Raw genomic sequence first — 14,266 nt, forward strand, 5'->3', positions numbered from 1 at the left:
TGCTCACGGGGGTGGTGTGCTCGCCCGCTCATGCCGGGGGCGGTGTGGTCACCTGCTCACACCAGGGGCATGTGGTCACCTGCTCACACCGGGGCAGTGTGCTCGCCCACTCACACCGGGGGGCAGTGTGGTCACCCGCTCACACGGGGGGCGGTGTGCTCTCCCGCTCACGCCGGGGGCAGTGTGGTCACTCGCTCACGCCGGGGGTGGTGTGGTCACCCCGCTCACGCTGGGGGCAGCGTGGTCACTCCACTCACACGGGGGGTCAGTGTAGTCACTTCTCTCACATGGGGGGCAGTGTGCCCGCCCGCTCACACCAGGGGCATGTGGTCACTCACTCACACCGGGGGCGGTGTGGTCACTCACACCGGGGCAGTGTGCCCGCCCGCTCACACCGGGGGCATGTGGTTACCTGCTCACACGGGGGTCAGTGTGGTCACTCCACTCACACCGGGGGGCAGTGTGGCCACCTGCTCACACCGGGGTGTGGCCTGGTCACCTGGCTCTCACTGGAATTAGGGCCCTGGCAGCCCGTTGGCCACCCCCAGGGAGAGTGAGAGATACCCAGCAGCCTGGAGCCCTGGAAGGGTGGGAGGGGTCTCAAGGGCGGCCCTGTGGTGGGCGGGGGCTGCACGGAAGCTTCCTGTCCAGGGCCGTGCTGCGGGACCCGGAGGCGGGAGCCGGGCTCCCCCACGGAGGGCTGATGCGCCCGCCCCCGCAGGTCCAGTTCCAGTTTGTGCTCCTCACGGACACCCTGTACTCGCCCCTGCCTCCGGACCTGCTGCCCCCAGAGGCCGCCAAGGACCGCGAGACTCGCCCCTTCCCCAGGACCATTGTGGCCGTGGAGGTCCAGGACCAGAAGAATGGGGCCACGCACTACTGGACGCTGGAGAAACTCAGGTGCGGCTGACGGGCGGCGGGCGGGTGGGCCGAGGCCGTGGGCTCGGAGGTGGGGCGGGGTGTGGACAGCAGCCCCCGCGTGGCTGTGCCCGGCGTGAGGTTGGGGTCCCGCAGGCAGTGGGCTCCTTGCGGGCTGACGCCGAGGCCGCGTGGAGGCGGTGGGGAGGGGCTCCTGGCTGCCCCCTGGCCCAAGGCAGGCATATCGTGGAGCAAGGGCCCCACGCAGCCACGGCTGCGCCCCAGGGGCCAGCAGGCCAGCAGGGCCACGTGCTGAGAACCACGAGGGCAGGAGGGGACCAGCTGGGCAGGGCCCTGCGGCTGCGCCTCCCCTCTGTGGCTCCCAGGGGTGGGGGGCCTGCGAGCCCCAGGGCGGGGGCGGGGGGAGCGCGTGCAGGAGCAGGGACCCTCCGCGGCTCTGCCTCCATGCCTTGCACACTCACACATACTCAGGCTTTCTCATGCACTTGCTCTCACACTCGCTCACCCACACTCACACTTGCTCACACACGTGCACTCACCCACACTTAGGCACTCACGTTCCACTTGCATACAGTTGTACACACACTCCACTCACACAGGCATTCTGGTTACACGTTAACACTTAGGCACAACAGTAAACTCATACCCCACTTACACTTATGTACATATGCACACTTATATGCACACCAGATACACACTAGGCACACTCATACCTGCATGAATACCCTCCCACACACTCAAAATTCTTGTGTACACACGCACGTCCACACAAGCACACTAACATTCTCATGCACTTAAAACTCACGTTTGTGCAGTCACACTTGTGCACAGTGATACACTCAGACACTCATTCATTTGCACACCCACACTTGCTCACTCACATACCCACCCACGCATTTGTGCACTCACCCCCTCAGGCACTCAAAACTCAGAGGCTCACACACACTTGCTTATTGCACTCTCACTGACAGGTATACACACTCCTACTCCACTTACACTCAGCTATACACGCGCAAATTATACATGCTGGTACCCGTGTATTTATGTACACTCACATGGATGCTCATATGCAGATACACTAGGCACACTCAAAGTCAGTCCTACCTTCACAAATACCTTCACACACACAATCCTCATTTACACACACGTAATGCTTACACACAAGCACTCACATTCTCATACTCCAAACTCGCACGCTTGTGCAGTCACCCTCATACACACTGATACGCTCCGGTGCGCATACTCACACCAGTGCTGGTACGCTGATCCCTCCGGTTACGCACTCACACGTGCACATACACACATTCTAGACACTCGTGCTCACACTCGCTCTGCACACTCCGCTCCGCTTCCACGCCCGGTCGGGTTCTCTGACATTCAGGGGGATGCCCCATGTTTGTCCCAGCATCCCTGCACCCCAGAGTGTACGTGGCCTTTCCTTTCTCACACACTTACCCTTCTGTTTTTCCCGGGGTGATTTAGGAAACCGCTTCCTCAGCGTCCCCTGTCCCTCTGGCAGTGCGTGCTCGTGCCTTGAGGTGCTCAGAGGCCCTGTGGTGTGAACGCCCCATTTCTGAGCCTCCCCTGCTGCTGGTTTCGGGGCTTGTGGCCCCTTCCCCAGCTTCCAAACGTCGCTGCTGCCGTGCCTCCCACAGCTGGCCCGGGGGCTTGTCCCCCGTCCCGCCCGTTTAAAATCCCTTTGCTGTCGTTTGGCTAGATTCGGGGAGAAATTAGCGGTGACTTCGCGCATTTAAACGGAAGGCGGTTGCTCACGGGGGCCTCTAGAGGCCATGTGGGGGTCTCAGCAGGGCCGGGCCAAGCCGGCCCAGGGAGGAGGGGTCGGCTCACGTGCCCTGGCCGCTGGCCCACGCCGAGCCGCGCTGTCCCCTGCAGGCAGCGCCTGGACCTGATGCGGGAGATGTACGACCGGGCGGCGGAGGTGCCCTCCAGCGTCATCGAGGACTGTGACAACGTGGTGACTGGCGGGGACCCCTTCTACGACCGTTTCCCCTGGTTCCGGCTGGTGGGCAGGTGGGTGCCCCCTTGCTTCCTGGCTGACCGAGAGAGAGGGGCAGTAGGGGCAGGAGCGGGCGCCTCCAAGGAAGCTCGCGGGCCTGGGCCGGCCTCCCCGCCCTCCGTGTCCCCACACAAGGACCGCTGTTTCAGGGCTGTGGGGGGGCCCTGGCCGCAGCGTGCCACAAGGCCCCTGCGTGGACATGTTTGGCCAGGCATCCCTGGACCTCGGGCAGGCCTTCGGGGATCACCTGGTGGCCTTCAGGGTGGGACCAGGGACACAGGGCCGGGTCACCCTGGACGTTCTCAGAGACCACCGCCTCCCATCCCCAGTCACCCGGTCTGAGGTCCCCACCCAGTCCCCGCACCCCACGGGACCGCGTGTCCCAAGGCCCCCAGTGGCCAAGCTCACACGTTCACTCAGCCCCCGCCATGCCCGGCTGGGAACCCCGTCCTCTGTCATGGCTGCCGGTACCTTCCGGGGCCTTCCAGGCCCTTCCGGGACCTTCCGGGCCCTTCTGGAGCCTTCTGCTGACCCCACCTTGCGGTTTCTCTCTGAGCCCGGGGAGGGGCGCACCTGTGGGTTCTTGCCTCTGCGACAGCAGCAGGTCACGGCGGTCTGTGTGTTTCGTGGTGGACAGCAGCCCGCCCCGCCCGCCCCGCGCGTAGCTGGTGTTAACCTCTCTCTGTCTTGTCGTACTAACCTCAGTTCAGTCATCTCTGGCTGCAACAGCTACCCTCTTCTCAACACATGCATGAGCGAGCGCATGGCTGCTCTCACCCCCTCCCCCACCTTCTCGAGCCCCGACTCCGACGTCACCGAGCCTGCCGAGGAGCAGAGCGCGGGGGAGGAGGACCTGGAGGACGACGTCTTTGCGGAGCACGCGCTGTGCGGCGGCCGGGACCCGTTTTACGACCGGCCCCCCCTGTTCAGTTTAGTGGGCAGGTTGGTGAGGTGGAGGCGAGCATGCTGGGAAGGAGCCAGCTCTTCCGCGCAGGCACTGCGGCCCCCGGCGTGCGCAGCTCCCCTGACCCCGGGCCGAGCAGGCTGCGGGGCCCGTCCCAGGAGGGGGCGCGTGAGGGGGGGCGCCCCGGCCGAGGGGCGGGAGTCAGGGTCCCGGTTCAGGGGTGGGGGGCTGTGGGAACCCGGGGCGGCCCAGGCGGCCGAGCCCCCCGCCCGAATCTCACCGGCCCTCCTCGGCGGGCCGCTCGCCCCTGGCCACCCGGGGCAGACCCTGCCTCTGTCCCAGCCTCAGGCCTGGACAGAGCCCGTCCCCCCACCTTCCAGGTCACCTTGGTGACAGGAGGCCCGAGCAGAGTGTCCCCCACAGGCAGGCCTGGCAAGCACAGCGCCTTCCACGGTTCTTATTATCCTAGAGGAAGGCGGAGCAAGGCAGGTGAAGGAAAGCTCTAGAAACCCAGCTGTGGTAGAAGACTTGGTCATGAAACAGCCAAAGGTTACGTACTTAGAGATCTGAAAAGGCACAAGATAATCTTGCGTAGACACCTTTTATGGAGTTTGAGGTTGCTTCCCAGGCCAGGCCAGTGGAAGTTTCTGGAAGTCTTGACCCTGGAGCACCAGGGCTGAAGGCTTAGGCTGCGGGGTCCCAGATGCTGGTTTACGTCGGGAACACTTGGGTGGCGATGGGGGTGTGAAAGCCGCACCCTTCTTCTCTTGTGGTCCCTGGAGCACGCTCCAGGACTGCCGTGGAGTTTTTCCACCTTCCCCGGGTGAGCCGGGTTCCCTGCTCGAGTGAGACGCCCCGAGAGTGAGGTGTAGCCCCCGAGGCCAGGTCTGCACAGGCCTCTCTCAGAAAGTTCTGGGCTGCAGGATCAGACCCCCTTTGCCTGCTGGGTGAGAGCTCAGGGTTCAGGGAAGCAAGGGCCCCGGGGAGAGAAGGGGTGTGGGCCCGTGCGGTCTCGGCCAGGAAGAGCTGGGTCCTTCCACATTTTTATTCCCTCTCGTGGGTCTGAGATTTTACAAAACAACCAAACCGAACGCGAGTGGTCCACGAGAGGCCCCGGCCCCCGGCCTGAGGGGCGGACTGTAACAGGCTCCGTTCGGAAACCTCCCGATTTCTGGTTCGGCAAGAATTGGCTTCTCCGCGCAGCAGCTGTGCCGCCAGGCGCCAGGGCGGGCCCGGCTTTGGGGCTCCCTTCGAGCCTTTCCGTAGCTGCGGGCGCGCTCTCCAAAGCTTCAGCGAAATTGGGGCCCTCACTCGCGTCTTCCTTCGAAAGGCTTTCCCGGGGCCCAGCATGCGTCTCTGCACCTCACCAACCTCTGGCTCGGTGCCTGCCTCCTCCGCACTCCCCACGCTCGCTGCTCCGCCCCTCCCCCGGAGGGGCTTTCAGTCTGCTTCAAGGGGCGCCTGCCTCCCTGGACAGCCCGCCCAGCGTGGCCCGGGGAGTGCCCTCTCGCCGTCCGGGGCGTCGGCTGAACTGGGGAGGTGGGGTTGGGTGGGCAGCTTGCAGACAGGCCTGGGCCTGGGGCTCTGCCTTCCCTGCCTGGGCCACAGGGATGCTTCCGGAAGGTGGTGGCTCAGGAGAGGGCTGGGAGTCTGTGGAGAGAGGATGTGGACAGGGCGCCTGCCTGGCCTGCAGGTTTGCAGGAAACGGAGGCTGCTGCCCAGGGGCAGGGTGTGGACTCAGAGATGGACGTGGGGTGGACAAGACAGCCGAGCTCGGTGTCCGTTTGTCGGGGCCGGCAGGCTCACTCCCTCGGCTGCTGCGGCAGCGCCCTCCGTGTGCCCGGGGAACACGCCGTGGTGGGGGGGCGTGGCTGGTGCTGTGCTGTGGCCGCTGCGGTGGCCAGGCCGATGTCCGCCTGTGTCTGGCTCCTGGCGGCAGGTGGGGTCACAGCCTGCCCGTCGTGAAGGCACGGGGCCGGGCAGATCAGCCCTGGGGGGGTGCTCCCGGGGCTCGAGAGCTGCTCCGCCGCCTCACGCTGCCCCAGTCGTGGGTGTGGACTCGGCCCGGTGGGCTCCACAGGGCAGGGGGCCTTTCAGACCTGGGAGGGGGCTGTGCCCTGCTGAGGCCCCTTCTCTGCCTCCCAGTCCTGTTGCGTCACTGTCGCCGAGGGGCCGGTGTAGGCAGTGGGGAGGGCGGAGCCAGCCGGGCTCAGGTGCTCTCAGAGCCCCCAGCCCAGAGGCCCAACCTGCAGAGACCACCTCAGTCTCTTTGGGCCTCAGTTTCCCCGTCTGTGAAATGGGGTGCTGACGACATGCCCCATCAGGCTTACATGCTGTCCTAGAGTGAAGACATGAGCTCTGGGTGGTGCGGGAGAGCAGGGAGCACCTCGGGGAGGGGCCCTGCGAGCTCAGACAGGGGAGGGGTACCCTGCCCCCACCTCTTCAGGTCCAGGGAACCCGGGAGTTGGGTCACCTCCTTGGTGACACGAGTGATGGGATAAGGGCTCCCTTGTCCCAGAGACCCTGGCCTCAGCACCCCAGCCCCTGCACCCCTAGCCACGGCACCCCAGCCCTGGCCCTCCAGCCCCGGCACCCCCAGCCCTGCACCCCCAGTCCCGGCACCCCGAGTCCCGGCACCCCCAGCCCCGCACCCCCAGCCCCGCAACCCCAGCCCTGGCACCCGCAGTCCTGGCCCCCCAGCCCCACACCCCAAGCCCTGACACCCCAGCCCCGGCACCCCAGTGCCCGCACCCCCAGTCCCCACACCCACAGCCCCGACCCCCCAGCCCCGGCACCCACAGCCCCGGCCTCCCCAACCCTGGCCCCCCAGCCCCATGCCCCCAGTGCCCGCACCCCCAGCCCTGGCCCCCCTAGCCCTGTACCCCCAGCCCCGGCACCCACAGTCCTGGCCTCCCCAGCCCTGGCCCCCCAGCCCCATGCCCCCAGCCCTGCCCTCCCAGCCCCGGCCCCCCCAGCCCCACACCCCCAGCCCTGGCACCCCCAGCCCCGGCACCCACAGTCCTGGCCCCCCAGCCCCGCGCCCCCAGTCCCCGCACCCCCAGCCCTGCACCCCCAGCCCTGGCACCCTCAGTCCTGGCCCCCCAGCCCCATGCCCCCAGCCCAGGCACCCCCAGGCCCGCACTCCCAGTCCCGGCCCCCCAGCCCTGCGTCCCCAGCCCCGCATCCCCAGCCCAGGCACCCCCAGCCCTGGCACCCCCAGCCCAGGCACCCCCAGCCCCGCACCCGCAGTCCCGACCCCCCAGCCCCGCACCCCCAGTCCCCACACCCCCAGCCCCGCACCCCCAGTCCCGTCCCCCCAGCCCTGGCACCCACAGTCCTGGCCCCCCAGCCCTGCACCCCCAGTCCCTGCGTCCCCAGCCCCGCACCCCCAGCCCTGCACCCCCAGGCCCACACTCCCAGTCCCGGCCCCCCAGCCCCACGCCCCCAGCCCAAACACCCCCAGTCCCAGCACCCCAGCCCCAGCACCTAGCCGCAGAGTCCCTCAGGTGCCAGTGCCCCCACCCCAGCTCTTGGCCTGCTCCCAGCACTTCTGCACGAATGACGCAGGCAGGGAGTGGGGCAGATGCTCAGAGGGCAGGAGACGGACAGACAGGGGGACAGGTAAATGGGAAGAAGCGGTGGTGGCCATGGGGACAGCGCCGGCAGGAGCTGGGACAAAGCGGGGCGGGCAGGCCTCTTTGGGGAGGCAGCTGCAAGGCTGGACCTGACGCGAGAGCCAGGGTGCACCAGGTGGGAGGGCCGTGGAGAGCGGGGCCCATGGGTCACTCGCGGCCAGGGTGCCCAGGCGGAGGCGGCTGTCAGGAGAGGAGGTGGGGGCCCACCTGTGGCCGTGCCGGCTGTCTGCCCACCTTCCCCGGCCCTACGGCCCCTGGCTGGGCCGCGCAGGCAGTGCCCACTCCAGCACCGCTCCCTGCCCTCCCCCTGCCCTGTAGCGTGGTGGGCAGAGCTGACAGACCCGGGCTGGCCTCGTCCCTAGAATGGGGGTGACACCAAAGGGAAAGCAGGCCTCTAGGCCGGTTGAGCCTCGTCGCGGGAGGCGGTCACCCCAGGCGTGACCACCCACAGTGCCTCCCCACCGCCCGGTGACCCCCGGGTGACGGCGCTGCTGCAGAGCCCTGGGCTGGGGTGCCGTGGTAGCCGCCCTGCCCCAGGGCCCCGGGGTCATCCCACCAGCGTCCCCGTTAGGCTCCGGCCAGCCCCAGGGTCATCCCACTGGCGTCCCCGTTAGGCTCCGGCCAGCGGAGGGCACTTGCAAGTCCTGCCCCCTCCCCCTGCAAGGGTCGCGCCTGCCCGCCACCCCAGCAGTACCCTCCTGCAGGACCCCCGCCCGGGGCTTCCACAGGGAGACGTGGGGGCCCTTGACTGACATCCGCGCCTCGGGCAGGGGCCGCCGGGTTGGTGCTGGGGCCGGGGACAGGGAGGGGACAGGGAGGGGACAGGCTTGGGCCTCAGCCTGAGTGGAGCTGCGGGTCCTCGCCGGGCGGCCACGGCTCACCAGGACTGGCCTTCTGGAGCCCAGAGCCCAGGAAACTGCCCCCCTGGGAGGGTTCCCACCCCTGGGGGTGCTGTGCCATGCCCCCACCCACCTGACCGGGTGGCGCAGGGTCTCACCAGCCTGCACGTCCCCTGCACGTCGTCATCCACCCAGGCAACCACACCCAGCCTGGCGGTCCCTGGCCCCAGCCATGTGGTCTGGCTGAGCTCGGGCAGGGCGGCCTCTGGCAATCCGAGGGTCCCTGGTGGGGCTGTGCCGGGGCCAGGGTGGTCCTCGAGCCTCGTGCAGCCCGCCCCCACCCTGGGCCCGCGTGGGGAGCAGCCCCGGGCTCAGCTGCGTTTCCCCGAGCTCCCGCCCGCCGCACGCCTGCGCAGAGCTCCTGGGTGGATCAGGAGGGAGTTCTCACGGCCGTGCCTCTCGGGGGCCTGTGGGCATCGGGGCCCGCGGGAACTTGGAATGGGGGTCAGGGGCACTGCGGGGCGGCCGGCGCCAGGCGAGGGTTGTCGGTCGGCGTGCTCCCGCAGGCCCGCCCTTGAAGCAGGCTGGAACCCCTCCCAGCGAGGCCTCCTCGGCCTGGACGGGTGCTCCCGGCAGGCTCCCCTGCTCCGCTGCCCCTCCTCTCCCCCCTGTGCTCTCCTGTCCCCGGCACCCGCCCCACGCCCGCTGCCCTGGCTGCTGCTGCACTCCGCTCCGCAGCCCCGTGTCGTGTCGTGAGCTGCACTGCCGCCACCGCTGCCGGTCCAGACGCCCGCGTGGGGTGGTGACCGCGGCCTCCGCTCCCCAGGGCCTTCGTGTACCTCAGCAACCTGCTGTACCCCGTGCCCCTGGTGCACCGCGTGGCCATCGTCAGCGAGAAGGGCGAGGTCAAGGGCTTCCTGCGCGTGGCGGTCCAGGCCATCTCAGGTGCGTGCAGCGGCCGGGTGGGGGCCTGGCCTCGGGGTGATTGGGGCTGCGTCTCCGACATGCAGGAGCGCTGGGCGCCGGGTGGGCCTGGGGTGGGAGCCGTGCAGCCCCGCTCTCGCTCTGGCTTCCTGGACCGCCCGGGCTGGCTGGGGGGCTACTCTGGGGCTGGCTGGTCTGAGGCCCCCCTCGAGTGGAGCCCCACGTTCCGCTCAGGGTGTCCCAGAAGGCCCTGGAGGCCGGCTGTGCCTCGGTTCCAGCCCACAGCCCAGCCTGGGGAGAGTGGACGCCCTCCCCAGCCCACCCCCCGCCCACTGGCCCCAGGAGACCAGCACGAGGCTCGGGAGACCCCTACCCAGCGCAGCCCTGCCTGGCCTCTCCCCTGCCAGTCCTCGGACGCCTCCATCCAGCGAGTGGGCCTGGGGACATGGTCCCCCGCCAAGGGGTGAGGGGAGGCTGGGCTGACCCCACTGGACAGACGGCGAGGCCAGGGCATGGCGGGCAGGCAGCCCCAGGGAGGTCCTCCCCTCCCGGTCAGTGCCCCCACACCCCAGCCGCATCCTCCCTACCACCCTGTCGGCGTCCTCCCTGCCGCCACCCCCTAAGGCCTGAAGTCCTCCCACTGGCCCTGCCCCGGGGAGGTGCCCCCGCCCTCGGCCACCCGCCGGGAGCAGGACCACGTCAGGGCTTGCGGCCCTGCCCGGAGGCTGGCTGCTGCCCCGCGGGCTGTCGGCTGACCCCGCCCGCCCCCGGGGGGAGGTCCTCTGTTGACGCTGCCCTCTGGGCTCACTGCACCCCTGTACCCCAACTCCCAGGGAAGCAGCTCGGCCCTGGCTGCGAGCATCTGTAATCCGCGTGGTCCTCGTGCCCCAGACACAGAGACGGGGTCTGTGGGTGCTGCTCACCTGTGCTGGGCCCAGGGCCGCAGGGGCGCCCGGGAGCTGGACGGTCCTGGAGGTGCAGGGTGGGAGCTGGGCGAGGGCACCCGCGGGCACTTCTGCGGTGATGGAGAGCCGGGCCCGCAGGTGGCCGGCGGGGACAGGTGGCCCCTGCAGCCGGAGGAGGGGCCAGACGAGGGGCCCAGACTGGACCTGCCCGTCCCCTGTGACCTCAGCCCTGGGGCAGCTCGTCCACCCGCAGGCCTGAGCCACTGCTCTGGGCAACCCCGGGCTAGAGCAGGGGGCCGAGCCCTCCAGGACCCCCGAGGGCAGCAGGAATGTCCCCGAGCCCCGCAACAGGGGAGGGGGAGGCATGGGGCCGTAACGGGGCGAGGCGTCAGCCCCGGCGGTCGGAATGGGGGGGCTGCAGGCAGCCGGGGAAGGACTTGGGTTTTGCCCCAAGCACGATGGGAAACCACCGGGAGCTTAGGTGAGGGTGAGGGTCCGGGAGGTCCCCAGGTTCTGGCTCGGGCACCTGGGAACGACCCCAGTGTGGGGGGGTTACAGGACTGGGAGACGAGGGGGCTCGTCAGTTTGGCTCTGGAAGTGCCGGGCTCCTGGTCCACCTCTGCAGCTGTGTGGGCCCCGGGGCAGGCTTAGGTGGGGTGCCAGGAGAGTGGCTGTGGCCGGCAGGGGGACTTCCCTGCCCCGGCCCACATGGGAGCCCGGCCCCCCCGGGCCCTGAGTGCCCCCTCTCCCCCCCGCCTCTGGCCTGCCCTGGCCTGACCAACCCCCTCAGCCCTGAGTGCCCCCCGTCCCTGGTGCAAGCTGCCCGGCCTGACCGCCCCCCTTGGCCCCGAGTGCCCCCCCCGTCCCCAGCCTGAGCCACCCAGCCTGACCATGCCCCTGGCCCTCTCCAGCTGACGAGGAGGCCCCCGATTACGGCTCCGGGGTGCGCCAGTCGGGTACTGCCAGGATCTCCTTTGACGACCAGCACTTTGAGAAGGTACCTGCGCCACTGAACCGCCCACCACGGGCACGCGGCCCCGAGCAGGCCCATGGACCCCCACCCTGAAGCGCGGCTGGAGGGCCGCCCGCTCGTGGGGACCCCACGGGCCCAACTCCCGTGCTCTCGTGCCCGTGCTGAGCGTGCCTGCTCCCCCGGCCTCCTCGGGCTCTGCCCCAGCACGGCCCGACCTGGGCGGGGGCGCAGGCCCTCACAGCCCTGCCGCTTTCCCTCCCTGGGGCTCACCCGTCCCGGGGTCCCAGCTGCCCCGACACTCCCGGGCAAGCACCAAGGAGGCGCCCTGGGCCCCTGCCTCCTCCTGCGGGCAGCACTGCCTCTGCTTGCAGCAGGGTGGGCGCCCTGCCCGGCACCAGCCCCGCTCCTACTCCCGGGGGGAGGGTGGGACAGGGGCTCCCAGCACGTGCCCCAGGCCGGCCTGCCCCGAGGCCCCCTCCCAGCCCTTCTCAGACCCCCTTAGGCCCTCCCAGCCCTTCCCCCCCTGGCGCCCTCTGCCCTGCGCTGACCGCGGCACCTTCTGGGTGCCTTGGGTCAGGGCAGGTGTGTCTTGGGTTTCACTGGGGGGCTTGCCCCAAGGGCTCCGTGTCCCAGATCTGCCTTCAGCGTGAGCGCAGAGGGCAGAGGCGGGGGCTACAGCACGTTTGGGTGTCAGAGGGCAGGGTGGGGACTGCAAGGGGTGCTGAGCTGAGCAGGTCTGGGGGGCTGCAGGCGACACACCTCTGCACCGTTCCTGCCCCGTATGCTCACAGAGCCGCCACCTCTCCACCCGGAGACCACCTTAGAGGTGGACGTGGGGGCCAGTCCACTGCGGGGAAGCTGAGGCCTGGGACAGCGGGCGCCCGTGCAGGGCCGGGGCGGGCACGAGAGGCTGTGAAGGCCGCCCCACGCCGCTCCCTCCCTGCAGTTCCAGTCGGAGTCCTGCCCCGGGGGTGGTCTCTCGCGCTCGGGGACCTCCCAGGAGGAGCTGCGCATCGTGGAGGGTCAGGGTCAGGGCGCCGACGCGGGCCCCTCGGCCGACGAGGTCAACAACAACACCTGCTCAGGTGGGCGCATGGGCCGGGGCTCCCAGTGAGGCGCGAGGGCGAGGCCCGAGCCCCCGCCCCGCTCCCAGCCTGGAAGGGGCTCAGCGTGGCGGCCCAGGCCCTGTCCGCCCCCGCCCGCCTGGGTGCACACAGGCCCGCCCCTCCCAAGGACCCCGGAGGCGGCAATGGCCCCTGGGCCCGCTCAGCCGGGCCGGGCCGGGCTCTGGGTTCATCACGCGACCCCTGCTCCCGGCAGCGCTGCCCCCGGAGGGCCTCCTGCTGGACAGCCCCGAGAAGGCGGCCCTGGACGGGCCCCTGGACGCAGCCCTGGAGCACCTGCGCCTGGGCAGCACCTTTACCTTCCGTGTGACCGTGCTGCAGGCGTCCAGCATCTCGGCCGAGTACGCCGACATCTTCTGCCAGTTCAAGTGAGCCCCGGACCCCGCCCGGCACCACGCGCCCCCACGCCCCACGTGGGGCCACGCCTGGGGGGACACACGGGCAGCCCGGCGTGCGGGCCCCACCGGGCCCCTGCCCTGCCCAGCCGAACCCCAGCCCTGGGCCAAGTGCGTCCCCTCTGTGCCCGCAGCTTCATCCACCGCCATGATGAGGCCTTCTCTACCGAGCCCCTGAAGAACACGGGCCGGGGGCCGCCGCTCGGCTTCTACCACGTGCAGAACGTAGGTCCCCGGGCCGCGGCCCATACCCTGCGCCCGTGTCCTGCGCGCCGCCCCTGGTCCCGGCCCTCGGCCGTGGGGAGTCGTGGTGATCTTTAGGCTGTTGGACTCGGTCTGGAGAACGGGGATGTGGCAAGGGGGTGGCGGCCCAAGGGGGTCAGCACCGTGGAGGTGGCACTGAAAGGGCAGCGGAGCCCAGCCCAGGGCCTCGCCCAGCCCGTGCCCCTCAGTCCCTGGCAGGAGGCGAGGGGCTGCCCGTGCCCGTCGGTCCCGAGAGGGAGGCGAGGGGCTGCCCGTGCCCGTGATCCCAGGCAGGAGGCGAGGGGCTGCGTGTGCCCGTCGGTCCCGGGAGGGAGGTGAGGGGCTGCGTATGCCCGTCGGTCCCGGGAGGGAGGTGAGGGGCTGCGTGTGCCCATCGGGCCCGGGTGGGAGGTGAGGGGCTGCGTGTGCCCATCGGGCCCGGGAGGGAGGTGAGGGGCTGCTTGTGCCCGTTGGGCCCGGGCGGGAGGTGAGGGGCTGCGCGTGCCCGTCGGTCCCAGGCGGGAGGCGAGGGGCTGCCCGTGCCTGTGATCCCGGGCGGGAGGCGAGGGGCTGCGCATGCTTGTGATTCCGGGCGGGAGGCGAGGGGCTGCCCGTGCCCGTCGGTCCCGGGAGGGAGGTGAGGGGCTGCCCGTGCCTGTCGGTCCCGGGAGGAAGGCGAGGGGCTGCGCGTGACCGTCGGTCCCGGGAAGGAGGCGAGGGGCTGCCCGTGCCCGTTGGTCCCGGGAGAGAGGCGAGGGGCTGCCTGTGCCCGTGATCCCGGGCAGGAGGCGAGGGGCTGCGCGTGCCCGTCAGTCCTGGGAGGGAGGCGAGGGGCTGCCCGTGCCCGTTGGTCCCGGGAGAGAGGCGAGGGGCTGCCTGTGCCCGTGATCCCGGGCGGGAGGCGAGGGGCTGCGCGTGCCCGTCAGTCCTGGGAGGGAGGAGAGGGGCTGCCCGTGCCCCTCGGTCCTGGGAGGGAGGCGAGGGGCTGCCCGTGCCCGTGATCCTGGGTGGGAGGCGAGGGGCTGCGCATGCTTGTGATTCCAGGCGGGAGGCGAGGGGCTGCCCGTGCCCGTCGGTCCCAGGCGGGAGGCGAGGGGCTGCCCGTGCCTGTGATCCCGGGCGGGAGGCGAGGGGCTGCGCGTGCCCGTCAGTCCTGGGAGGGAGGAGAGGGGCTGCCCGTGCCCCTCGGTCCTGGGAGGGAGGCGAGGGGCTGCCCGTGCCTGTGATCCCGGGCGGGAGGCGAGGGGCTGCGCATGCTTGTGATTCCAGGCGGGAGGCGAGGGGCTGCCCGTGCCCGTCGGTCTCAGGCGGGAGGCGAGGGGCTGCCCGTGCCTGTGATCCCGGGCGGGAGGTGAGGGGCTGCGCATGCTTGTGACTCCAGGCGGGAAGCGAGGGGCTGCCCGTGCCCGTCGGTCCCGGGAGGGAGGT

At 70.2% G+C, this 14,266-nt stretch overlaps 1 protein-coding gene across 1 annotated transcript in view; it reads left to right on the plus strand.

The window, feature by feature from the left end:
- Positions 1-14,266, plus strand: part of KIF1A (kinesin family member 1A) — a 92,531-nt gene that overhangs the window by 53,383 nt on the left and 24,882 nt on the right. The window contains 8 exon segments of the mRNA XM_058299749.2: positions 722-900; positions 2,773-2,910; positions 3,602-3,838; positions 9,101-9,219; positions 11,015-11,100; positions 12,023-12,161; positions 12,397-12,568; positions 12,730-12,820. Of these exon segments, the coding sequence (XP_058155732.1) occupies positions 722-900; positions 2,773-2,910; positions 3,602-3,838; positions 9,101-9,219; positions 11,015-11,100; positions 12,023-12,161; positions 12,397-12,568; positions 12,730-12,820 (1,161 nt within the window).

Source organism: Dasypus novemcinctus, chromosome 7 (genome assembly GCF_030445035.2).
Source record: "Dasypus novemcinctus isolate mDasNov1 chromosome 7, mDasNov1.1.hap2, whole genome shotgun sequence".
NCBI lineage: Eukaryota > Metazoa > Chordata > Mammalia > Cingulata > Dasypodidae > Dasypus > Dasypus novemcinctus.